The sequence below is a fragment of the Garra rufa genome, chromosome 18, assembly GCF_049309525.1.
Source record: "Garra rufa chromosome 18, GarRuf1.0, whole genome shotgun sequence".
NCBI classification, from domain to species: Eukaryota; Metazoa; Chordata; class Actinopteri; order Cypriniformes; family Cyprinidae; genus Garra; species Garra rufa.
In genome coordinates, this window is record NC_133378.1 from 9,044,763 (window position 1) to 9,071,267 (window position 26,505).

Consider the following 26,505-nt stretch of genomic DNA (forward strand, 5'->3'; position numbering starts at 1 on the left):
AGCATGAGTAGCTTTATTAGAATGTTGTTAACATGACTAGCATGATTTGCATGTTATTAGCATGATTAGCATGTTGTTAGCATGTTGTTAGCATGTTACTAGCATGATATTAGCATGATTAACAAGTTACTAACATGGTTAGCAAATTACTAGGATGATATTAGCATGATTAACATGTTGGTAGCATGTTTCCAGCATTATTAGCTTTATTAGAATGTTGTTAACATGACTAGCATGATTATTATGTTATTATCATGTTATTTGCATGATTAGCAAGTTACTAACATGTTGGTAGCATGTTTCTAGCATGATAAGCTTTATTAGAATGTTGTTAACATGACTAGCATGATTAGCATGTTATTAACGTGATTAGCAGGTTACTAGCATGTTGTTAGCATGTTGTTAGCATGTTACTAGCATGATATTAGCATGATTAACAAGTTACTAACATGTTGGTAGCATGTTTCTAGCATGATTAGCTTTATTAGAATGTTGTTAACATGACTAGCATGATTAGCATGTTATTAGCATGATTAACAAGTTACTAACATGTTGGTAGCATGTTTCTAGCATTATTAGCTTTATTAGAATGTTGTTAACATGACTAGCATGATTATTATGTTATTATCATGTTATTTGCATGATTAGCAAGTTACTAGCATGATTGTAGCATGTTACTAGCATTATATTAGCATGATTAACAAGTTACTAACATGTTGGTAGCACGTTTCTAGCATGATAAGCTTTATTAGAATGTTGTTAACATGACTAGCATGATTATCATGTTATTAGCATGATTAGCATGTTACTAGCATGTTGTTAGCATGTTGTTAGCATGTTACTAGCATGATATTAGCATGATTAACAAGTTACTAACATGTTGGTAGCATGTTTCTAGCATGAGTAGCTTTATTAGAATGTTGTTAACATGACTCTAGCATGATTATCAAGTTACTAGCATGGTTAGCAAATTACTAGGATGATATTAGCATGATTAACAAGTTACTAACATGTTGGTAGCATGTTTCTAGCATGATTAGCTTTATTAGAATGTTGTTAACATGACTAGCATGATTAGCATGTTATTAGCATGCTATTTGCATGATTAGCAAGTTACTAGCATGATTGTAGCATGTTACTAGCATATTAGCATGATTAAGAAGTAACTAACATGCTGGTAGCATGTTTCTAGCATGACTAGCTTTATTAAAATGTTGTTAACATGACTAGCATGATTAGCATGTTATTAGCATGATTAACAAGTTACTAGCATGGTTAGCAAATTACTAGCATGATATTAGCATGATTAACAAGTTACTAACATGTTGGTAGCATGTTTCTAGCATGATTAGCTTTATTTAAGCAATAAGGTACGAGAGGCCGTGCTGTATCATGAATAAATCACGGCTGAAGGGAGTTGTTAGGCACGACGCGAAGCACAATAAAAATATTAATATCAAAAATATCAAAACCATTAACTGCCTTCCGCTGTAAAAAGTAGTCCCTAACTGCTAAAGCTTTGTTTACGTTGCTAAGGGTGGTTGCTAAGGAGATTCAATGATACACAGAACGTTGAGTGAAGCGGTCGTAGCCGTGCTGTATTGTGAATAAAACACAGCTGCTGACCAATCAGAATTGAGGAATGGAACTAACCGTTTTATGATAGAATGTTGTTAACATGACTCTAGCATGATTAGCATGTTACTAGACTGTTGTTAGCATGTTAGAGAGTTTTAGGATGGTTTGATAAGCAGAAAGTTGAAAAGAACAGCATTTATTTGGTAAAAATATATATATTATAGATGTCTTTATTGTAACTTTTGATCAATTAAAAGGATCCCTGCTGAATAAAAGTATAATTTTTTTGACCCCAAACTTCTAAATGGCAGTGTATAAATTATATATTAATATTTTGAGTAGTTCATGAACATTCAAATATGACAGCAGAAAAAGTAAGAAGCACTTACCCATTGGCGAGGTCATCATCATCGACGTCTACATCATCATCATCGTCGTCCTCCTCATCTTCCTCTTCCTCTGGTTGGCTCTTGTCCGTCAGGTTGGCGTCGCTAAGGTAACCAGACTTGAGGTCGTCGAGGTCGTCGTCCGCGGCGTGGAGGCTCTGGATGAGCTGGATGCGCTGCAGGTGGCTGATCTGCGCTGAGGCTCGGAGGGGCAGCGAGTGAGCGGTGACCCCGGAGGAGGGGGCATCTCCAGCCTGCAGACGAGGGCTGGACTGTCCTTGGCGCCAGGAGAGAGGCGAGGAACGGTTGGACAAGCTAGAGATGCTGCGGGCGTTAGTCTCGTCGCTGTCGTAGCACATGCTGCTCTCAATACAGCTGAAAGACAAGAAAACAAGAGTGATTAAAAGGATAGTTCACCCAAAAAATTCTGGTCATTCCAAACCCATAAGACCTTCGTTCATCTTCGAACACAAATTAAGATATTTTTGGTGAAATGCGAGAGCTCCACCAACTTGAACCCACTAATTCGCATTCACTATTGTGTGAATTTCTATTGAAATGACTGGATTTTAGCATCACACTCATACAGCATAGTACTCTTGTGAAAGCGCGTCAAAAACTGACACAAAAGAGAAGAAATTATTGAATAAAGTCATTATTTTAGTTTTCTTGGCACACAAAAAGCATTCTCATAGCTTTGTAAAATTGAGGTTGAACCACTGATGTCACATGGACTATTTTAACAATGTCCTTACTACCTTTCTATCTTTTCTAGCTCTTAGATATCATCAAAAATATCTGAATTTGTGTTCAGAAGACTAACAAAGGTCTTACAGGTTTGGAAAGACATGAGGGTGAGTAATTAATGACAAAATTTTCTTTTGAGTGAACTGTCTCTTTAAAACTGAAGCATGCTGTTGGAGCAGTGATATTTTAGTGTCATTGAAATTCTATTATAGTTATAGTATATATATATATATATATATATATATATATATATATTTTTTTTTTTTTTGTGTGTGTGAATGTTTTTATTTTAATATTTTCCATTTTCATTTGACTTTTAGTTATAGTTATTTTGTTTTTGTAATTTTTATAATTTTTGTATTTTTTTATGTGTTTGTACACTGCAAAAAATGCTTTTCTTACTTAGAATTGTTTGTCTTGTTTCCAGCCAAAATATCTAAAAGTTCTTACATCAAGAAGGATTTTCCAGACAAGTGAAAATTATTGTCTTCTTTTCAAGCAGAAAACTAGAATATTTTGCTTACCTCATTGGCAGATTATTTTGCTTGTTTCAGACAAAAAAAATCCCTCAATTTTCCCTTCTTTTTTTTTCTGAAAACAAGACAATAATTTTTACTCGTCTAGAAAATCCTTCTTGGTTTAAGAATTTTAAGATATTTTGGCTGGAAACAAGACAAAAAAATCTAAGTAAGAAAAGCATTTTTTGCAGTGTATATTATTATTTATATATTTATTTTAGTTTGTTATTTTTAGTTTTTAGTTTCAGTTTCAGTTATTTTATTATTAAACTAAATTAAAATTTGATTTTGCCTCAGCAATTAGCTTAAAATAATAATTATATTCAGTTAACTTGTATTCTAATTTTAAGTTTAGTTAACTATAATAACTATAATAATCTAGTGAATTCTTATTGAAAAGACTGGATTTTAATTGTGGAAATTTGCTAAACAACAGTAAAAGTGACTGTGGCTTTAAAAAGTAAAAACAAAAAGTGAAGCATGTTGTTAGAGCAGTGTTATTTTAGTATAATTGAAATACTATTATAGTTTATATATATATATATATATATATATATATATATATATATATATATATATATATGTATTTTGAATGTTTTTATTTTTATATTTTCCATTTTAATTTGAGTTAGTTTTAGTTATTTTGTTTTGTTTTTGTCATTTTTATGTGCATGTATATTATTATTATTATTAGTTTCAGTTTCAGTTATTTTAGTATCATTAAACTGAATTAAAATTTGAAATCTTGCCTTGGCAATTAGCTAAAAATAATTTTAAAAATTACGATTTTAATATTTAATTATATTCAGTTAACTTTTATTTTAATTTTAAGTTTAGTTAACTATAAAAACCCTGAATTGGAGTGATAGTTATTATAGATACATTTGAGACTTGTTAAGTTCATAGCACAAAAGCAGTCACTATCAAACCAAGCAGCTTTTCTTTGTCAAAACATGTGATTCATGCAACCAACTTGAACCCATTGCGAAATCTCTGTGTGGAAATTTTTCTACCTCATGCAACATTTCCTATTTTCCAATTCTTTTTTAACTGGATTTCAACTGTGGAAATTTGCTCAACAACAGTAAAAGCTTTAAAAAATGTAAAAAGTAAGAAAAAAAAGATGAGCAACATTTCGTAAGTGACAATTTGTAATTACGACATGTTAAGACACTGGTTAAATGTTGCACTTAAAGGGCTAGTTCATCCATAAATTAAAATTCTGTCATTAATTATTTACCCTCATGTCATTCCAAACCCATAAGACCTTCTTCTTGGACTATTTTATCAATATCCTTACTACCTTTCTAGGCCTTGAATGTGTCAGTTGCATTGCTGTCTATGCAGGGTCAGAAAGCTCTCGGATTTCATCACAAATATCTTCATTTGTGTTCCAAAGATAAACAAAGGTCCCACAGGTTTGGAATGACATGAGGTTGAGTAATTAATGACAGAACTAACCCTTTAATTGCCAAAGGAAAAATGTATCGGCTGATGTAATCATTTTCTCATGTCACCCACAATTGACAGGTGTGGCAAAAACTTAATTTTAGACTCTACCAAGTCACGTTTTCGGCCTGGAATTATCATGAGAAACACTTTTTAGCTTCAGAGAGATGTTTCTGAGAGTGTGGGCAAACTCTTTCGTCATCCTGGATATAACTGTCAGCTTATCACAGCCATTTCATCAAGGCATCACCAAACTCATCTCTGCTGTACACGCCGCTCAAGCTTTCTACAGGAAGTCAGTCGTGCACAGGCTGACCCCTCGGGTGCCTTTTTCTGATTTTAAAATAGCAGGTCACGGCTTGGGCAGCTGGAGGAACTGGCTGACCTTCTGCTGATTTCAACACACACCCATCCCAGCCCTCATCTGGATAAACTCATATCCTCCTGAGTTGCGCCGGCCCTGCAATGATTTTAATGCTCTTATTTAGTTTCCAGGTGTCCAGGTGTGATTTTAATACTTTTAAGCCCAGCGGATGGATGGAGATTATTTCCCGCTGACCTTGAGCTCAACTTTCAAAGTATAAAAAGCCTTTGGATAAAGTTTGCTCCAATTTTAAACAACGTTTCGGGTTTAAAACGTTCTATTCGTGGCATGCTGTCAATTAACACAGAAAATTATTCTTATTAAATAACTCATTCTTCAGAAAAAAACATGGCTTCAAAAATAGAAATATGCACTTTTCAGAGAGCATATTACAGCATCTCACTTGTTTTGAACTTGAAGCATTTGAATACCCTAAATGCACTTCACATTTGCAGTTATCGCAGATTTATGTTGAAATTTACTACAAAGATCTAAGGGCTGAGGAAAATGACAAATAAATTAATCAACAACAACAACAACAACAACAACAAAAACAAACAAACATATAAAACACTAAATAAAAAGCAAGACAAACAAAAGCATAAAACAAAAGCACAAAACCAAACAAAAACCAAAGCAAATACAATAACAGTACAACACAAAAAACACCCCCCCCCAAAAAAAACTAAAATACAAAACAAAAAATTTAATAAAAAGTAAACAACAACATAAAACAAAACAAAACAAAACCAAACAAAGCAAAGCAAAAACAACAATAACAACAACACAAAAAACAACACAAGAACACACATACAAAAAAAGAAATAAAAAAGCAAATATAAAGCAAAGTAAAGCAAAAAAAAAAAAAAAAAAAAAAAACAACATAAAAACGATAGAATATATCCAACAATGACTAATATGATAAATTTACAAATCCATAATACCAGCCAATAACCAATTCTGTACAGTTAGTACATCCCTAATTTCTAATATGAGGTTCAACATTTTGGCAACCATAAATTTAATAATATTGTTACAGATTTGAAACATTATTGCAGTTTTAAAACCTTATTTGTGTATTTTTTACTAGCTTTAAATTAACCCAAAAAAAAAAAAAAAACAACATAAAAAACAACCAAAAAAAAAAAAAAAAAAAAAAAAAAGCAATAAACAAAAACAGAAAAACAAATATAAAACAAAAAAACACTAAACAAAAATTAAAAGAGCAAAACAACAAAACCAAAACCACAAAACCAAGCAAAGCAAAAACAACAACAAAAGCACTAAACAAAACACAGTCAAACAAAGCAAAAAAGAAAAAAAAAATCACAGAACAATAAGACATAATCAAACAAAAAGCAAAAAACAAACAAAAAAGAAAAACGCTTTCAAAAAACTAAAAAAGCAATACAAAACCACAAACTAAACAAAAAACAAAGCAAAAACAACAAAAAATATCAAAAACCAAAACCAAAACCAAACATAAAGCAAAAAAAGAAACAAAAACAAAACAAACAAAAAAACACAACACACATACAAAAAACTAAACAAAAACCAATAAAAACACATAACCAAACAAAATGCAAAAAAAAAAAAAAAAAAAACACAAAACATGCACCTAAAAAAACTAAAGCAAAACAAAAAGGTTAAAATAAATCACAAAACCAAACAAAAAAGCAAAACAACTAAAAAGCATAAATCAAAACCAAACAAAAAGTAAAGCAAAGAAAAAACAACAGCAAAAACACAAAACCAAACAAAAAGCAAAAAACAACAAATCAATAGAAAACACAAAACAAAAACACAAAACCAAACAAAAAGCAAAAAACAAACAAATCAATAGAAAACACTAAACAAAAACACATAACCAAACAAAAAGCAAAACAACTAAAAAGCATAAATCAAAACCAAACAAAAAGCAAAGCAAAGAAAAAACAACAGCAAAAACAACAACAAAAACACAAAACCAAACAAAAAGCAAAAGACAAACAAATCAAAACACAAAACATGCACATATAAAAACTAAATAAAAAACAAAACAAAAAGTAAAAAAAAATAATAATCACAAAACAAAAGCAAAAAAAACAAACAAACACAAAACAAAACAAAAACACAACCAAACAAAAGGCAAAACAACTAAAAAGTATAAATCAAAACCAAACAAAAAGCAAATTAGAGAAAAAACAACAGCAAAAACAACAAAAACACAAAACCAAACAAAAAGCAAAACAAAAAAAGTAAAAAAAACATGAAAACAAAAACACATAACCAAACAAAAAGCAAAAAAACAAATCAAAACACAAAACAAGCACATATAAAAAATAAAAAGCAAAACAACAAAAAAGCATTAATCAAAACTACAAAACCAAAGCAACAACAACACAAAACCAAACCAAAAAAGCAAAACAAAAAAGAGCACAAAACAAAATGCAAAGCCAAACAAAAACAAAAAAGACATACATAAACTAAGTAAAAAAGCAAAACATCAGAAGCATAAAACAAAACCACAATACCCAACAAAAAACAACAACAAAAGCACAATACAAAAACTCTAAACCAAATATAAAGCAAAGAAAAAAAAACATAACCAAACAAAAAACAAATGTCCTCAGAAAAGAAGACAATGGCTTTAATTGGCAATGGCAAGCATTGACGTGAATGTGAATTATCCTTCGATAAAATGGCAGGCGCTTCTGTTCGCCTGACTTTTGTGCTGAATAATAATAATAAAGGCAAAATGACAGTGATTATCGTTTCTTTTATCCTTCAACGGGCTCTTCTGAGAACACTTCAATCAGAGGAAGAGAACATATGACAAATCAAGAAAGCAGCCATTGTTATGCATGACAAAGCACCATAAGGCCACAGGAAACACAGACATACAGTATGTCTGTTATAGAGTTTGGGCTCAGCACATTACAGACAGGGGCATTAGTGTTTATTTGCAGAAGATGCATTAAATCAGGCCAATTACGTTAAGGTTTTAATAGATTGACTTTAAAGCTGCTGAGGCAGAGTAATTTTATACTAGGAGGCAGTACTGAAATCACTCAGACACACTCAGGATAAGTGAAAGATAGAGTGCTAAGATACACTACGTGGATGGATCTCTTGTAGTTTATCTGTTCAAGTCTGTCAGAAGACTGTGAGCTGGATTCAAACTTGCATTGTCCATATGAGCACCTCGGCTCAATGCGTCAGAGCACCTGTGTCTACCACTATGCCACGACTTTGACAGCTGTTACACAACGTATTTTGTGTTTAGTTTGCAGGAATGGACTCTCTCAAGGCCTGTTGGTTTATAATGGACCATTAACAGCTTCCTCAAGCAACTTCCTTTGGTTTAAGGAGCGCTTACTGCTTCTTTAAACAACACTCTAGCACAAACATTGCCAGTAGCTCTGGTTTCTAATACACTACAACATACTGTGTGAGGTCTAGCTGGGGTTTGCAGTTGTTGCTTTCTGATGAGAGGCTAATCCATCCTTTTGCTGTAGGGTTTTGTATGCGTGTTTGTAAACCTTGGACAGCAGGAAACAACAAGGGGAGGTGCTGATGTGAGAAGGTCGGAGAAACATCTGCTGACTGCCCTTGGTGATGTTTGGACTGCATTCATTTGGAGATATGTAATATTCCTCTCAATGACATTTGTAAATGACATTAAGGAAGGATGTTTTACTTTTTTTTTTTTAGGAATGCACCGCCCAATAAGCAATTCTGTACAGTTAGATCGTACATTTCTAATTTTTAATATGATATTCACAATTTTGGCAAGCCTAAATTTAATGTTACCAATTTGAAACATTATTTTAGTTTTAAAACATTATTTGTGTAATTTTCTAGTATTAAATCACCACCCAAAAAACTAAATAAAAAAGCAAAACAAAAAAAAACACTAAACAAAAACACAAAACCAAGCAAAAACCAAAGCCAAAAAATAAGAAAAACAAACACAACTAAACTAAACAAAACACACACATAAATTTAAAAAGTAAAAAAACAAAAACAAACAAAAAGCAAAGTAAAAACAACAACAAAAGCACAACACACAAAAAATAAACAGAAACAAAACGCACACATACAAAAATAAAAACAAATATAAAAGCAAAAAAAGCAAAGCAAAAAAAAAACATTAAACACAAAGCAAACAACCAAGCAAAAAGCAAAAGCACATAAAAACAAAATAAACAAAAGGAAAACAGCAAAAAAACATAAATCAAAATCAAACAAAAAGCAAAAACAAAAAAGAGGCAAGAAAACACCAAAACATAAACACACAAATCAAACAAAAGCAAAACAAAAAAGCACAAAACAAGCACACAAAATAAAAAAAGAAAAAAAGAAAAATCCCAAAAAGAAAAAATAAGCAAAAAAAAAAAAAACTACATACAAAAATCAAAGCAAAACAAAATGACAAAACTAAACAAAAAGCAAAGCAAAAACAACAAAAGCCCAAAACAAAAACACAAAACCAAATATTAAGAAACAAAAACACAAAAATTAACCATATAAAATGTAAACAAACAAACAAAAACAAAAAAGCCACAAAAACAATATATATATAAAAAAATAGATCAAAAAATAAAAAATATCACAAAACAAAAACACAAAACCAAACTAAAAGCAAAACAAAAACAACATCAAAAGCATAAAAACACACACACACAAAAAAAAAAGCAGCAAGAAAAGACAAAACATAAACACACAATTCAAACAAAAAGCAAAACAAAAAAACAAAACCAGACAAAAAGCAAAAACAACAACAACAAAAGCACAAAACCAAATATAAAGCAATAAAAACAAACAGAAACAAAACAAACAAAAAACACACATACAAAAAAACTAAATAAAAACTAAACGAAAAACACAAAACAAAAATACATAACCAAACAAAAAGCATAAAACAAACAAGCAAAAAAAAAAATGAAAACCTCAAAACCAAACAAAAAGCAAAACAACAACAAAAAAAGCACAAAACAAAAAACACAAAACCAAACAAAAAGCAAAACAAAAAAGAAGGGGGGAAAATCACAAAACCAAACAAAAAGCAAAAATGAAACAAAACAAAAACAAATACATAAAAACACAAAACAGAAAACAAAATGAAACAAAAAGCAAAGCAAAAACAACAACAAAAGCACAAACAAGAACACAAAACCAAATATAAAGCAAAAAGAAAACAAAAACAAACAAAACACAAAAACTAAATAAACACATGTGGAAATTTTTAATCTCAACACATGGCAGTCTGGACTAGTGACCTCCTGTACCTGTGGCTGAGCTGTGACCCCCGTAAGCTGGACATGGTATCTTCCAGATTCTGCCGGAGGTCGAGGACATTCTGAACGGTGCGTTTCCTCTGGGACTCGGGATCTGCAAGAAAGAGCAGAGAGGAGAGAGGATGAGCAACCGGTTAATGCAGGCATTTAACATCGATGTGGCCATACATGTACATACACAAACACACCCATGTGCATTAAGATTTAACGCTTTGTGGAGAAGAACCAAAAAAAACAATAATGTATAGATGCATGTTATCGAGCCATGATCCACGTCTCCACTCACACACAAACAGTATCTCAGTTTTCAGGAACAACACACAAACGCCTTTCTCTCACGCTGTAAGCAGTAAAGCAGTGGAATATGACGATTCAGCAAGTAGGCAGCTTTTCAGGCACTACTAGAATGAATTAAACATTACATTTCCAGCTTGCCAAGATGCCAAAAGCTCTTTGAGCTACCGTACTAGCAAGCTCACTTAAACAGGACTTTAGTATTTATAAAAGGTCTCCTTTCAGTTTAATTGCTTTCTTTATTTAGGCAAATGTGCTTTTACAGATTTATTTGACATTCAAGCTGTAAAACTGTGGGGAAACGCATTATACGTCTTAACTCTGACATGTTGAGGACTGCTTTAAAACCGCTGACAAGTGCTGTATTTCGTCTAATCAGCCTCCCACCCTAAAAAAAAAAAAAAAACTCTACTAGTGTCAGATCATAAAACCACAGAGCGAAGTTTATAAAGAGGTTCCCCTCCGTTTATCAGTTCATCAGTTTGGCTTCATACACACAGACTCATATGGAATGAAATTCTAGCGTATTATCAGATACTGTCTACAATTTATGTTAAAATTATGTGAAACAGCTAGCTACATTGTTGTCATATGACTTCACAATGTTTAACTTTGCAAGTCTGCTCATAACTTTTGAAATAAAAATGCATTAGCTTTTAACCAATCCAATAATGAAAAAAGAGACCCATTAGTTGATATTGCTTCATTTACACAGTTCATTTGTCACACTGGTAATTTAATGCTGAGCACACTGCACCGTGGGAGAACATTTTCAGTACAATCTGCTCTGATTGTATACTACACAAGAGCAAATGTATTAGGTTTACACATAATGATACATCCCATACTATATATACTATAGAAATATTATGGCCACACACAGACACACACGTTTTCCAAAAACTTCACCATCTCTGCTTCTCTCTTGTAAAATGAGCTGCCAATGCATGTGCAATGCATAAATATACAACTCAATGCATAAATGTAATGTAGATAAATAGGTTTGTGTAGCCAAACATTTGGCTACAGGTGTAAAGTCTGGTCCACTTTCAGGTTTATTCTGCACAGCACATTCATTATTTTGTCACATGATACTACAGGCATGCAAATGACAGCATGCTCAAATGATAACATTGCAATTTCAACAAAGCTTGTAAAAACAATTGAAAAGATTTTGTTGAAAATTTGACAACTGAAAATATTCAGCCAAAACAGATGATTAAACAATTTTATCTGGAATGGTTTTGGAGGAAATTTATTACTGACGATCGCCTCTGCGATGACGTTTTGGCAGTTTCAAGTCTCTGCACACAACATTAATAAATAAAAATAAAATAATAAAATAAAATAAAAAAATAGGGGAGGGTATTTTTTTTTTTATTGTTATTGCAACTTTTTTTCTCACAGTTCCAACTTTTTTCTCAGAATTGCGTGATACAAACTCACAGTTCTAAGTTATGAAGTCAAAATAGAGTGGTATAAACGCACAACTGCGAGAAATAGTCAGAATTGCAAGATAAAATTTCGCAATTCTGACTTTTTTCTCATAATTGCATAATATAAACTCACAATTGAAAGTTACAAAGTCAGAATTTAGTGATATAGACTTACAACTCTGAGAAATAAATTCAGAAACGCAAGATAGAATTTCACAATTCTGACTTTTTTCTCTCAATTCTGACTTTTTTCTCAATGATATATAAACTTGCAAATGTGAGAAAAAAGTCAGAATTGTGAGATATATACTTGCAGTTCTGAGAATGAAGTTTATATCTTACAGTTCTGACTTTTTTTCTCAGAAATGTGTAATATAAACTGACAATTGCAAGTTATAATATCAGAATTGAGTAAAATAAACTCACAATTGTGAAAAATAGTCAGAAAAAGTCAGAATTGCAAGATAAAAAATTCTGACTTTTATTCTAGCAATTTTGACTTTTTCCTCAGAATTGCCTGACATAAACTCACAATTACAAGGTATAAAGTCAGAATGTAATGATATAAACTCACAATTGCAAGAATAAAGTCAGAATTGAGTGATATAAACTCACAATTGCAAGAAATAAAGTCAGAATTGATATAAACTCACAATTACGAGAAATAAAGTCAGAATTGCAAGATAAAATTTCACAATTCTGACTTCTTTCAATTCTTAATTTTTTCTCTCAGTTTTGAGAAATTAAGTGTATATCTTGCAATTCTGACTCTTTTCTCAGACTTGCGTTAAATAAACTCACAAATGCAAGTCATAAACTTACAGTTGTGAGAAATAAAGTTGGAATTGTTGGAATCTGTTAAAAAACTGTTTTGGTCTAACTCACAATTCAGTAGTACTGTCTCTGAAATGCCTTTACATGAACTTTAATTACTGCGCAAAACAGTCAACAACAGGTGAACAAGTTAGTGTCAACACAATTCGCCGAGAGCAAAAATCATGTTTCTGGTTGCAACTGGTAAAATGTGTCATCTGAAATATCAAGAGGTAATTTGTTGTCAGTTTATCTGGTTTATCACCTGTGAACATCACACCTAATTTAATTTTCAATGTTTCAGTAAAAAATACCTCTGTGCCATCACTAATTGGAATTACTTCATATACAATACTCTTTCGACAGCGCGAGAAAGCTCCATGCCGTCTGAGGCAAAAACCAGTGTTTATTTGTTAGGATTAGTCTGTACCTGTCTCTGCCACCTCACATCCCTCCCAAAACCTGATCACTCACACCATCTTGTATGTTTCCCCTGGGGTGTGTTAATCCTGAAGCTTGACCAGTCAGCACAGCAAGACTCCGTGCCAAACCCTCTGTAATGACATCCAGACTGGCATTAGTCAAAGTCCTAGTCTTAATTCACTTTAATCTTCACCATAGAAAAATGATTGTGTGTATTCGTGAGGGTGTGTAGTGGATCAGCACAACACATGGAGGTGGCCCATGGCTTTGTGATGAAAATGGAGAACCCCCATGCGGCCCCCTGTGGAGTGTCTCTTCATTCAGGCATAATCTCATACAATTAGACTCATGAAATACAATGAGTCTCCCAGAGTGGTTCAAATGGGCTGCTCTGTAAGTTAGACTGTTGATGAGGGTGGTTTGATTTACAGCTAGTAATTTGGCTTATACTGTACATAACATGTTGGTCATATCTATGTCATGCTATGCTCTCTCTTAAAGAGACAATTCCCAAAAATTGAAATTCTGTCATTAATTACTCACCCCCGCATCATTCCAAACTCATAAGATCTTCGTGCTTTTTCAAAACACAAATTAAGATATTTTTGATGACATCCGAGAGCTTTCTGATTTCATCAAAAATATCTTAATTTGTGTTCCAAAGATTAAAGAAGGTTGAATGGATTTGGAACGACATGAGGGTGAGTAACTAATGACAGAATTTAAAATTTTTGGGGTGAACTATCCCTTTAACACAGCAACACTGGCTCAACCAATAATGTAAGTTTAGGGCGGGGCTGTCTGTTTGCCTAAACAATGACAGCTGGAATCCTGTTGTATTGTATTGATTATGTATTATATGCATCACCATTCATTTAGCAATTTTTGTGTCATAAAAACAAAGCTTAGTTGAAATTAAAGCAGGGTGACCACAATCCCCCATTGACAAGATGACACGGATGGTGTCTACAACAGTCTGCAGCTGAAAGGGCCATTAAGTCTCTGTGATAGCACACAGCATTAAGCCGTGAGAGGGTAATTACCAGAAAATGGACAGATTTGAGAGAACATGTTGGATTCAGCAGACCTTTTACATCGAAAATATGCACAGCGTTGGATGGATGTGCTTCCATCCATCACTGGTTTAAGATTTCATATCTGTCACATGTAAGCATGCATTTTGAGACATTTTATGTGTCCAAAAACAACATTTGTAACTGTAGCCATTAAGTCTCCTCTGGAACAGTGTATGGATCGCTCCAGTTGGCAGGCGGATACATGTGAATTGTCCTGTTGAGCTCTGGTGTAACGAAAGGAGACTGAGAAGATCATCACACTTCCACCCCCACGCCTACGGACCCCTGCGGGTCAGTCCAGCTGGCCAGTGCTGGAATGACCTATGCAGTGAGAGAGAGGTCATGAACCTATGAGGTGTCCATCACCCTGATGGTTGTAGCCTAAGCACGGCCAGTCTGGCAACACGCTCAATGCTGCAGTGATGGCGAGAAACATGCTCGTGAAAACATATCATATTGACTTCACCATTAAGAGGTGTGACATATAAGAACTATTGATTTCTGTGGCTTTGGGAATTAGCTCAATACTGAGATGATTGAGTCTGAACGCACAGGAGCGCTGCAGCCATGTGCCGATCAAAGTGGTCAAGCTGTTCAGATTTGAAAGGTTATCTCCAGTGGAAAGCAGGAGGGGTGCCAGATAAATATTCATTCAGTCATTTGTGGTGTTTGCTTAGAGGTTGAGCAAAGCCCTAACCCTAAATATCAAACGTTAGCACATCAGACCTTCCATTTGCGCCAGCACGACCATGTCAACAACCACAGCACTGAGCTGGCAATCAATCAGTGCAGCAACAACCTATCAACCCACACATCCTAGTAACCACCATGAATGCACTAACAATCACCCAGCAACCAGCTTAGGGCAGTAACTGAAGAGCAACATCCTGGTAACCTCACTAAAATCCTCCCAGCAAACACCAGTCCACCTTAGCAACACCCTAGAAACCACCCTAAACACCACAGCAATGTCACTGCAATCACTCAACACACATTAACAACCATGAAGCAACCACCAGAGCACATTAGCAACACCCTAGACACCACCCTGAACATTATAGACTGGCCTGACAATCACCCAGAATAGTCTAACAACCATGTAGCAACAGCCTAGCAACAACCAGATACTAAAGTAACTGCAGAGCAACATCCTGGTAACAGCACTAGAAACCTCCTAGCAACCACCAGAACACCATAGCAACACCCTAGAAACCACCCTGAACGCCATAGACTGGCCTGGTAGTCAACCAGAATAGTCTAACAACCATGTAGCAACACCCTAACAACCATCATATCACCATAACATCTGTATAGCAACACCCTGACAACCAGCCTGAACATACTAACAGCAACTTATCAACCACTGGAACACATTAGCAACACCCTGGCAACCACCCTAAACACCATTGGCCTTGCAATAACCCAGAATAGTCTAACAACCATGTAGCAACAGCCTAACAACAATCAGATTGCCACAGTAACAGCAGAAACATCCTGGTAACCACCCTGAACATACTAACAACCATTTAGCAACCACTGAAACACCTTAGTGACACCCTAGCAACCACCCTGAACACCACTGGTCTGGCAGTCAATGAGAACAGTCTAACAACCATGTAGCAAGACCCTAACAACCATCAGATCAACATAGTAACTGCAGAGAAACATCCTGGTAACTGACCTGAGCATACTAACAGCTACTTAGCAACCACTGGAACACCTTAGCAACCACCCTGAACACCACTGGTCTGGCAGTCAATGAGAATTGTCTAACAGCCATGAAGCAACACCCTAACAACCATCAGATCACCACAGTAGCTGCAGAGCAATGTCCTGGTAACCACCATGAACACATTAACAACCTCCTAGGAATCACCAGAACACCTTAGCAACACCCAAGAAACCACCCTGTACATCATAGACTGGTCTGGCAATCACCAAGCAATTACTAGAACACCACAGCATCCGTATAGCAACACCCTGGCAACCACCTTGAACATACATTCAGCCACTTAGCAACCACTGGAACACCTTAGTGACACCCTAGCAACCACCCTGAACACCACTGGCCTGGCAATCACCCACAACACTCTAACGACATTATAGCATAATCCCAGCAATAAATAAATCACTACAGCAACTGCACAGCAATCACTCCAAACACACTAAAAGGCACCAGAACAGGAACCGCATAGCAATGCCTTGGCAACAGTCCAAAATGCTCTAGTATTCTTGTGCCACATTTGGCACAAGCAAACAAAACTCAGAAAATGTAATCAATGAGGCCTTTTATGACAAATGAAAAACATCAATCAGATGTAAATTTTCAGGATAGTTCAGACTCGCACTATGGCTTGGGTACCATGTCTGCTACCATACACTAGATGGCACGCATATTGGGGCACTTCCCTCTTCAGCTTAGCTGAATCAGTGCTTTGAAGATTGGCACTCCATCCAAAATGCCCAAGAGTCACATTCATTCACTGAGCAGTAGTAGTTAAAATCATATTAGACACACTCGAGTCGACCACTCTAGGACAGCTCATTTCATTTGTGCATGATTTAAATTCGTTCCTCTCTACATTCATCCCGATGAATGTGCCAGCAGGGCAACCAAAACTAGCAACAGAAAAACACTGGGGGGTTTTGTAGCTTTTTCCAGTGTTTATGAGACTATAATAAGCAGTATTGTTATGTATGTCTTAATTAAGCTGGAAGGGGAAGTTGCATTTCCTTTTAAAATCTGGATTAGAAAGTAATCAATAGTTAAAAAATAAAATGAGAGTACCTTACAGACACACCCCTTACAAAACAAACAACTTATGGGACTCTACCTTATTTCACACGCCACTTTCTCTAACACTGTCTGTGTATGCCGAACGAGAACGAGAGCTCTGTAAAAATCCTCTTTGTCCATGTTCAGTCATGCAACCAGGCTGCAATTACCTCTGATCTTCAGTCATATGACTTACAGTGCAGACTGAAGAGCATTAAATAATTATTAAGCATTTCTCACCAGCTTTAGCTGGATCCAAAACAGGGATGTAAAACATATTACATCCTGAAACAAAAGACATCAGCCCGTGTAGAAGGGGAGGGGGGCTCCACTCCAATCCCTCCGCTGCATCTAATCGATTCCACGCGGCTGTTAAGCACAGCTCTTGTTTATGGTAATTAAAGCCTCCCCACTACAGGGGTGAGGTTGACGGAAAGGTCCAAGACCATCAGACTTCCTGTTTTCCAAATCGGCCCGGGCCCAGAGGACCCAGCTGCAGCCGGGGCGAGGGAATGAGGAAATTAGGGATGCAAATTTCACCCCCCGTCGCAAGTACGTTCCCAGGGGGGAAAGCTAATGAATCAACGCTAGCTGGTTAAATGCGGATGGGGGGACTGCAGTACACCTGCCTCCCCCCCTTTACACCCTCATCTACTTGTGATGGGGCACTAAGAGAAAGAGTTGAAAGCAGCCGCTACAAGCAATTCAGCCATTCTCTTTTCTCTATCTATTCAGGAGTCGATTCAGGACAGTCCATGGAAAAGCAGAGACACTAGGAGAATTCTAATGGTACATGCTTTGAAAGAAAATGTGGCATCAAGCCGACAAACAGAGAACCAACAGTAGCTTAGTTGGCATGTTACAATAATATATTGCGACGACAAAGGACTGGGAGAATGCAAGCTTCTAAAGGAATGGGAGGACTCTACTGTATATTTAGCTCAAAAGAGAACACAATAAAACAAAGGCTGTAAAGTGTGTTACATTCTAATGGGAAACACTAAACCCACATAAAGAACTTGTCAAATGCTTGCATTGGTGTAGTCACACCTCATTTAACGTGGTTTAAAAATGACCCTCTATCACAGGATGAAAGATTAACAGTAATCCCATAATTACAGTTAGCATAAAATTGGGATTTATGAGGCTCTAGAACTTGGACTATGATTTCACGGTCTTTATTGTTGGAAAAGTTTTGGGACATGCAATAGATCACTGCCTGTGAGCGGTTTCCAAAATGTGGACAAGAGTGCCATTGAGAAGACAGGTTGACCATTGGGGACGACCTCACACAAAGGGTCAGTTAAAGGAATAGTTCAACCAAAAATAAAAATTACCCAATTATTTACTCACTCCCTAAAGGCATCCTAGGTGTATGACTTTCTTCTTTCAGATGAATCCAATCAGAGTTGTATTAAAAAATGTCCTGGCTCTTTCAAGCTTTGTAATGGCAGTGACTGGGTGTTATTTTTTAAAAGTAGTCCAATAAAGTGTATCCATCCACCATAAAAGTACTCCATACGGCTCCAGGGGGTTAATAAAAGCCTTCTGAAGTGGATCGATGTGTCTTTTGTAAGAAAAATCCATATTTGAAGCTTTATAAATTGTAATCTCTATCTTACGCTTACTGTTGTATGCACATTCACAAGATACTGGCATTCCAGCTATTATAAAAGCCTGGAAGAGCCAGGACATTTTTAAATATAACTCTGATTGTATTCATCTAAAGAAGAAAGTTACTTAAAAAAGTTTGTGGTTGAGTTTATCATGGGGTAATTTTCATTTTTGAAAATTTGAGATCACAGATTTTAATTAAAAGTAGTAAGTCATGTATGTGAACCCTAATGTCCAAATCTTCTGGATCTGCTTCAAATCCTTGGACCTCTAGAGTCTCCCAATGTCACAAATCACAGTTAGAGAACATGGGGAATAGTTCCAGTAATTGAAACTGTCTTCAGAACTTTCGAGACATTGTTGCAGATAGTCTAACCTAATATTAGAACATCTAAACACAAGACTGTCAAGTGTTTTCATCTCTGCAATGCACTACTAACTTAAAGTACCATCTGAACCCTGAGGCTGCCACAGGCTTAAAAGACTGAAAATGTCTTCCTAATGAGTATCTGAAGCGTATTCTGTCAATAGAGAAGCTAATAGGGTGAAGACAGATGCTTACTGGAACCATCTTCAGCCTTTCTGAGAATGCTGTGAGAGCAAGAAGCAAAATTGACCAAGTAAATGGATGTCCAAGAGTGCTGACAGCTCTGAGAATATATATATATATTTTTTTTTTGGCAGAAATGGGCCAGGTCTTGTCTGGAAACAGTGCGAATCAAAGCACAGTATGGAGCCCTTGTTGGATCCATCGGTCTTTACAAATGATGGCCAATTTCCATCCATTAATGTTTTCATTTTCCATGTTTTATTACCAGAGGAGAGGAACAGATGATGTTTAATTGGTTAATTAAGGTATACTGGGTGACAGGGATCTTAATAAGCCAAATTAATCCCAAAGGGATGTTAATGTAGTTTAATGGTGTAGCATTGTGCCAGAGAAACATTAGTCGTTACTTTGACAAGCTGGCTGATATTTTATTAACAAAACACTGAAATACTCCTAAATTACTCAGAGTAATAATGCATTTCAGATTCATTTGTGGTTTAGGTGAAAGGGTCTAATTTCCAGCTTCTCCACCACAAGTTTGTTTCATTTCCAGTTTACCTTATGACTCTGCGTCTTTGTTTTTCAGTTCTACTCAAGTCAGGGTGCTTAGAGACAAAGTGGTGACCTCGGCAACATGAAAACAGGAAGACACGTACAGACACAAACACGCTGCATCTGGTGAATGAAGGGACTCTTAAATAACAATAGAGTGTCCTGCAGACGCTTTGGCCAAACGGTAGAAGACCCACCGCGGGAAATGAGAAGACGGACTGGAATATCCGTACAAAATCACAATAATATCCTTTGGGAAAACCTACAGAAAGGAAAGAAAAACTGTGATGCTCTGTCATATCATGCTGGTGTTGTTTCCAGAAGGTATTATAAGACTTCCTTATCATGCATCACTCGTGTTGCAATCCCATGAGACTTTTTCAGAAACTGTTTGCAAAGTCCTGCAAATTAATTCGGAACAGCTGAGAAATTCTAATACACAGTGTTGCCAATGAAATAGACCTACTGCCATGACAAATCTGATTCGAAGTTTAGAGGTATTCAGCCAAGAAAGCAAAGCAAAGGGAAAGGTATCTCACAATGCCAAGTCTGGGAAATTTTAGGGACATTTAAATATAATAAAGCCCGACACAATACTGCATCCACCCTAGTTTAGGCCCCTAACAAATATAACATATTTTTATTGCCACCTTGGAGAAGATGACTTCCTATTCACAAATGCATCTGTCAGGATGAAGGGAAATCCCGTTTCTAAACTTATTTTGAGTCGGATAGCTCTCTGAGGACGGCAAGAATCTTTTTACAATATGCATTGTTGTTGTTGACTTGTATTATAACTTGCAGTCAAAAAAAAATGTTGTCAAATGGGCAAACTGGACTAATTACAGGTTCAGTACAAGCTAAAATGACCACTTTTGTATCATTTGGGTCAATGTTGATTGCAAAATACAATTTATTCTGGTTATTCTGAGGCACTTAGAAGAGAAAGTGGATGTAAATTAGGCTGTTTAAATAATCATTTTATAGTTGTTTTAAGGTCACGGAAACAAACTTTACACAGAAAAAGCCTGCAAACAGTTTCCTCCATTATAAAAGTTTATTTCTTGTGTCTGTATTATTGAAACAGTATTTTACAGATTGGCCCCATTCACTCTCATTATAAAATGAAAGTCACTGGAAACAACGGGTAATCAACATGTTTCAATAAATGTGTTCAATTTGTTATAAACTCAGTACCTTAAATGCTTTTTTTCTAAGTGCCAATGCTTTAGAAAGCCTTTAGGAAGTTTTTTTCATCCACATGCCTCTTCCCATTCTTTTCTCCTCTTCTTATCTCTAGGAAAGCATCGCTTCTCTTGAAAATTACAATCAAAAGCCCCACAATGTGGCACTGTATCAGTATTTTCTTTTCCAAGTTGCTTTTTTCGAGTTGTGTTGTGGTAAAACAATTGCAACAGGTAGCCCCAGTAGCTCACCAAGTGCAAAAAAGTTCAGGCCTGGGGTAAGTTGAGCCAGTTGAGTTGTGTACAATATAATTAAATAACAACATAATATAATATACAGTAATATAATATAACATAATATAATATAATATAATAATCCTAGGCAATATCATCAGTTTGACTTGCTTGCTCAATGGAATAGGTGTAAATTACCTTAAAATCTCTAGTATTTTCTAGTTTCCCCTCCGGAAAAACTTACTCCACACCACTCACAACTGACCAGCAGCAGTCAAGTTTGGTGAGGAATCCCTATATGCCCAGGGGCAGGGACGTGTGAACTGGGAGTGATGCCCAGACAACTGCAGGGTTTATAAACTGACTGCCGCAGAGAAACCTCCAACAACACAGCTGCATCTCTCGCAAGGAGTTGAGGAGGTCCAGCCAGCTGTTGTTGTGCCCAATTACTGCATGTATGACCAGCAGACAGTTTGTCAATAAAGACAGAGTCGTAAAAAGAGGTCCATGTGGAACAATGTTTTCTTGCCAAAGATTGAGCATAAGTGTTGCTCAATGTCTTCTGAATCTCAAGGAGGCAAGAAGTGGTGCAATGCTGTGTGACAAACAAAAACATCATAACTCTGAAATGACCTCAGGCCAGAGTGATCCCATCACACCATGAATGGTCAAAGAGACCAGCTGTGGAACTGGAGACCATGTGCATAGGGGAACACAAGATCAACTGCTTCTTTCTGCTTTGGGGTGAAATGTTTGCTTTTAACAAGGGCTCTCCAGTCTTCCTTTCAATGCAAAGATGAGGAGATTTGGCAGGTTACACATTTAACACATTCATAGTTGTATTCAGCAGAAAGGATACACCTATTACCTATTATTCTTAACGTTTTAAAGGGAATACCCGGGGTATTAAGACAGCTATGGCTTAATATAACGTAAACAATGTCTTTTACTGAAATACAGTCAAGCCCAAAACTATTCATACCCCTGGCAAATTCTGACTTAAAGTTACTTTTATTCAACCAGCAAGTTTTTTTTTTTTTTTTTGACTGGAAATGACACAGGCTTCTCCCAATAGATAATAAGATGATGTACAAGAGGCATCATTGTGCAAAAAAATATATATATTTCTCAGCTTCTATTTACATTTGAACAAAAAGTGGCATGTCCAAAATTATTCATACCCTTTCCAAACTGTCACAGTCAATAGGGGAAATCCAAAGTTCTATACCATTCCAAATAGTCCAAGCTGTTCTAAAGCATCCTAATTACCCTGATTCATTGGGAACAGCTGTTTTAATCAACTCAACAGGTGAAAAAACAGAAGCTCTCTGCTGTTGGTTTGTGGACAGTAATGGCTAAGACAAAGGTGCTCACTGAGGACCTGCGGCTGTGCATTGTGGCTGCTCACAAGTCAGGAAAGGCCTATAAGACCATATCTAAACATTTTAAAGTTCCAGTGGCTATACTGCAAAGTATTATTAAAAAATACAAGACGTTCCACACTATGAAAAATCTCAGAGGACGTGGTTGGAAGCCAAAAGTGACACCTGTGCTGGCCAGGAGGATAGTGAGAGAGGTAAAAAAGAATCCAAGGATCACCACCAAGGCCATTCTGATGAATCTGAGCTCTGCTGGTGGCAACATCTCAAGGCAGACAGTCCACAGACACTGCACACCGCTGGGTTCCACGGACGCAGACCAAGGAGGACACCACTTCTCCAGATAAGGCACACAAAAGCCTGCTTGGCCTTTGCAAATGCTCATCTGGACAAAGAAGAAGACTTCTGGTCTTCTGTTTTATGGTCAGATGAAACAAAAATGTAATTGTTTAGCCACAATGATGTAGCCTTCATTTGGCGTAAAAAAAACCCTAAGAACACCATCCCCACTGTCAAACATGGTGGTGGGAACCTAATGTTTTGGGGGTCTGGCACCAGTTTGGCCTAGGGCACCAGTGGACATTTCAGCACGACAACGACCCAAAAACACACAGCAAAAGTGGTGAAGAAATGGTTAGCAGACAAAAACATTAACGTTTTGCAGTGGCCCAGCCAGAGTCCTGACTTAAATCCAATTGAGTATCTGTGGAGGAAGCTAAAGATCAGGGTGATGGGAAGGAGACCCTCCAACCTGAAAGAGTTGGAGCTCATCGCTAAAGATGAATGGGCAAAAATACTAGTGGAGACATGCAAAAAGCTGGTCAGCAATTATTGATTGCTCTAATAGCCAATAAAGCCTTTTGTATTGATTATTGAGAAGGGTATGAATAATTTTGGACATGCCACTTTTTGTTCAAATGTAAATAAAAGATAAGTAATAATTTTTTCCACAATGATGCCTCTTGTACATCGTCTTATTATCTTCTGGAAGACGGCGTCACGACAAGCGTCGGCATGTTTACATCCTGCCAGGATGACATCTAGTGTTTCTTGTCTCTGCCGTTTGTATGTTCTTTCAGTAGCCGTGGACTCCTAAAAGCCTCAAAGGCATCAGGACTTCAGTGGAGAGAACAAAGATGCTGGTCTTTAGAAAGTTTAATTCGTCCACAGGCATCTTCGCATTCTTTTTTCCTCTTCTTAGGAAAACAGTGAAGACTTACATCGCTTCTCTTGTTCCCCTTCGACTGAAAATTGCAACCAAAAGCTGCACAGCATGAAATCGCATCAGTATTTTATTTTCAGAGTTGCTTATTCTGAGTTGTGTTGTGGTAAAAATAGCAACAGGTAGCGCCAGTAGCTCACAGAGTGCAACCACTTTACGTAATTGAAATAATAAATATTTCTGAAGTTCTGGCTTGGGGTAAGATGAGCCAACGAGTGGGGTAAGTTGAGCCAGTTTGAGTAATTTATAATATAATATAATATAATATAATGAATTATAACAATCCTAGGCTATATCATTTTAAGATTTAAAAAGGAAACCACCTTAAGATCCTAGAAACAGCAGTAACTCATATTACCCTGGTGCAGACGGTGTGATGTCAAAAACACTTTGGATAAGAATAAATCTGGACAAAGCTGCTGGCACTGAACTAACGTAAGTAGAAAAATTTGTCAGTGGGGACTTCAAGCAAATCTAAAATATTCTTCGATTAACAGATGCACAATCTGGCGGGATCTTGTCATCATCACAGATGAGTCATCAGATGCACAAAGAATCTTTTTAAAGAGATTAAAATAAGAAACGAAATGCACATCAATATACTTACATTTCCTGTCAGGCCATTAATTAAACAGGCCTGGAACTTTAGAACCGGAAGACAATTTTAAGCCTCAACTGATAAGCTAATGCATCAAATGTGGATGTCTGTGAGAATTCAAAAAAAGTCTCTGAGGTGAATCAGGTCTGCATCTTGTCCCTATTCGAACCATGACTCTGATGTGTTTGCTACCACCATTTTGCTCATTGTTAATGAAGAATCGAGAGGCATTGGGATGTTTGCTTGTGGTGGCAGCTGTGTGGATTGTCTTCATTGCTGGTGACAAACAACACATCCGTGACAAAGGACAACATTCTCATTCTCTCAGGGTCTAAGTGTTTACTCTAGACCACTAAATGTGTCATTCATAATGAAGTTTCAACTGACATGCTCCTCGCAAAATGTGGCAACAAAACAGCTCTGCTAGACCCTAGTGAGCATCTAGTTTCATACACTGGCAGCTAATGTTTAAATAAATCACTTTTAACGAAACCTGGCTACTTAGGGCAATATTATCAATGGGCACCATTGGCGACGTGACAAAGTACAGCAGGGTTTATGTTTGGATACTGTAGCAAAGTAGAAATGCCGGTTCACGATAAGTACAGTGGCATTTAGCACATAAATATTTAACTCAAGTTTCATGAGCAGTAATACAAGAGCTATGAGAATTGTAGTAACCACTAGTGACTACTGGGGAAAGAGCTGATTTCTTGCTCTTTATTCACACAAAATATGTCCTCACATAAAACCGAGAAAAGCTTGCACAATCATTTCCCCACAAGTGACTTAAGCAGCCAACATCCAGGATATAAGACAGGAAAACGGAATGGTTTTTATGTGGTGTTTTCTAACGACTGAAAAAAAATGGTAACAGCAGAGGCTGTCTCAACCGCAAAACAATTAAGGCCTTCAAAAAACACAACTGTGCAACTACTACGCATAAACCGCCACTTGACTTAATAACTGGACGTCTGAGGAAGACCCACAAAGCAGCTCTCGCTTAGCTGACATAAAACAAGATAAATATATCCATGCATCCAAGAGTTTACCATTTTACATGGAAATACACTGGAAAGCATTGCTCTTTTGAGAGTTATTTTACAACATGCTTAAAATATAGGGCTGCCTCCAAGCTCATGGTGGTTGACGACTAAATCTCAAATCTTTGCTAAACAGGCTAAAAACTACAGACACAAGAAAAAAATGTGGATGTTTTAAGAGATAAATTAAGATTATTTCCATGTTGCATGCTTGCATAAATGAGCATGTGCTTTCCGCTTCTCCGTTTTGCAGACGTGCAGAAATTCGATTAGGACTTAGATTGCATTAGTCGCACACAGCATGCTGAGGCATGGAGATGCTGGTCATGACAGTAATCACATTATGAATCTGTTGGGCGTCAAAACAGCACACAAGTCATGGTCTTAGTTCCTCACAAAATGGAGGCAGTTGGGTTGTGCGTGTTTCCATGTTAACAGATGTGGACGAACTAAAACACGACCTTTATTTGAGTTCCTCTTTCAATTCCTGTTTTGCTATTATTTGCAACTTAGTCATCAGGTTTTCATTTTGGATGGACATCAAAGCATAAACATAACTAATTCTAATGCGTAAACACATAAAATGAACAATGTATGTATAAATCCAATCACATATATATATATATATATATATATATATATATATATATATATATATATATATACATATATATATATATATCCCTATATAAACAGCTGCCTATTAAGGAATCATCCTTAAATGAGCAGCAGATTTTGAACAGGTGTTACCATGTGAGCTAATATCTTATACATGAAATAGTAAAAGTTTACTATTTTAATTAGCAAATACTTTTCTATTGCTATTTTTATTTGACTAAATTGCATATGTGTGTACATACACACTGTATATACTAAGCTTGTTGCAATGCTGGTTGCAATGTTAGTTTAGCCTTTTCTCTTAAGCATAAATGTGATGTTACATTATAATTTTACTAAAAACAGAATCTTGAATGTATAATTTTACTGCCT

At 36.0% G+C, this 26,505-nt stretch overlaps 1 protein-coding gene across 1 annotated transcript in view; it reads right to left on the minus strand.

Moving 5' to 3' along the window:
• nav1a (neuron navigator 1a) overlaps nucleotides 1-26,505 on the minus strand; it is a 164,910-nt gene that overhangs the window by 111,662 nt on the left and 26,743 nt on the right. The window contains exons 4-5 of the mRNA XM_073822902.1: nucleotides 10,313-10,415; nucleotides 1,968-2,339 (exon numbers count right to left, since the gene is read on the minus strand). Coding sequence (XP_073679003.1) covers nucleotides 1,968-2,339; nucleotides 10,313-10,415 — 475 coding nt within the window. The remainder of the gene's footprint in view (nucleotides 1-1,967; nucleotides 2,340-10,312; nucleotides 10,416-26,505) is intronic.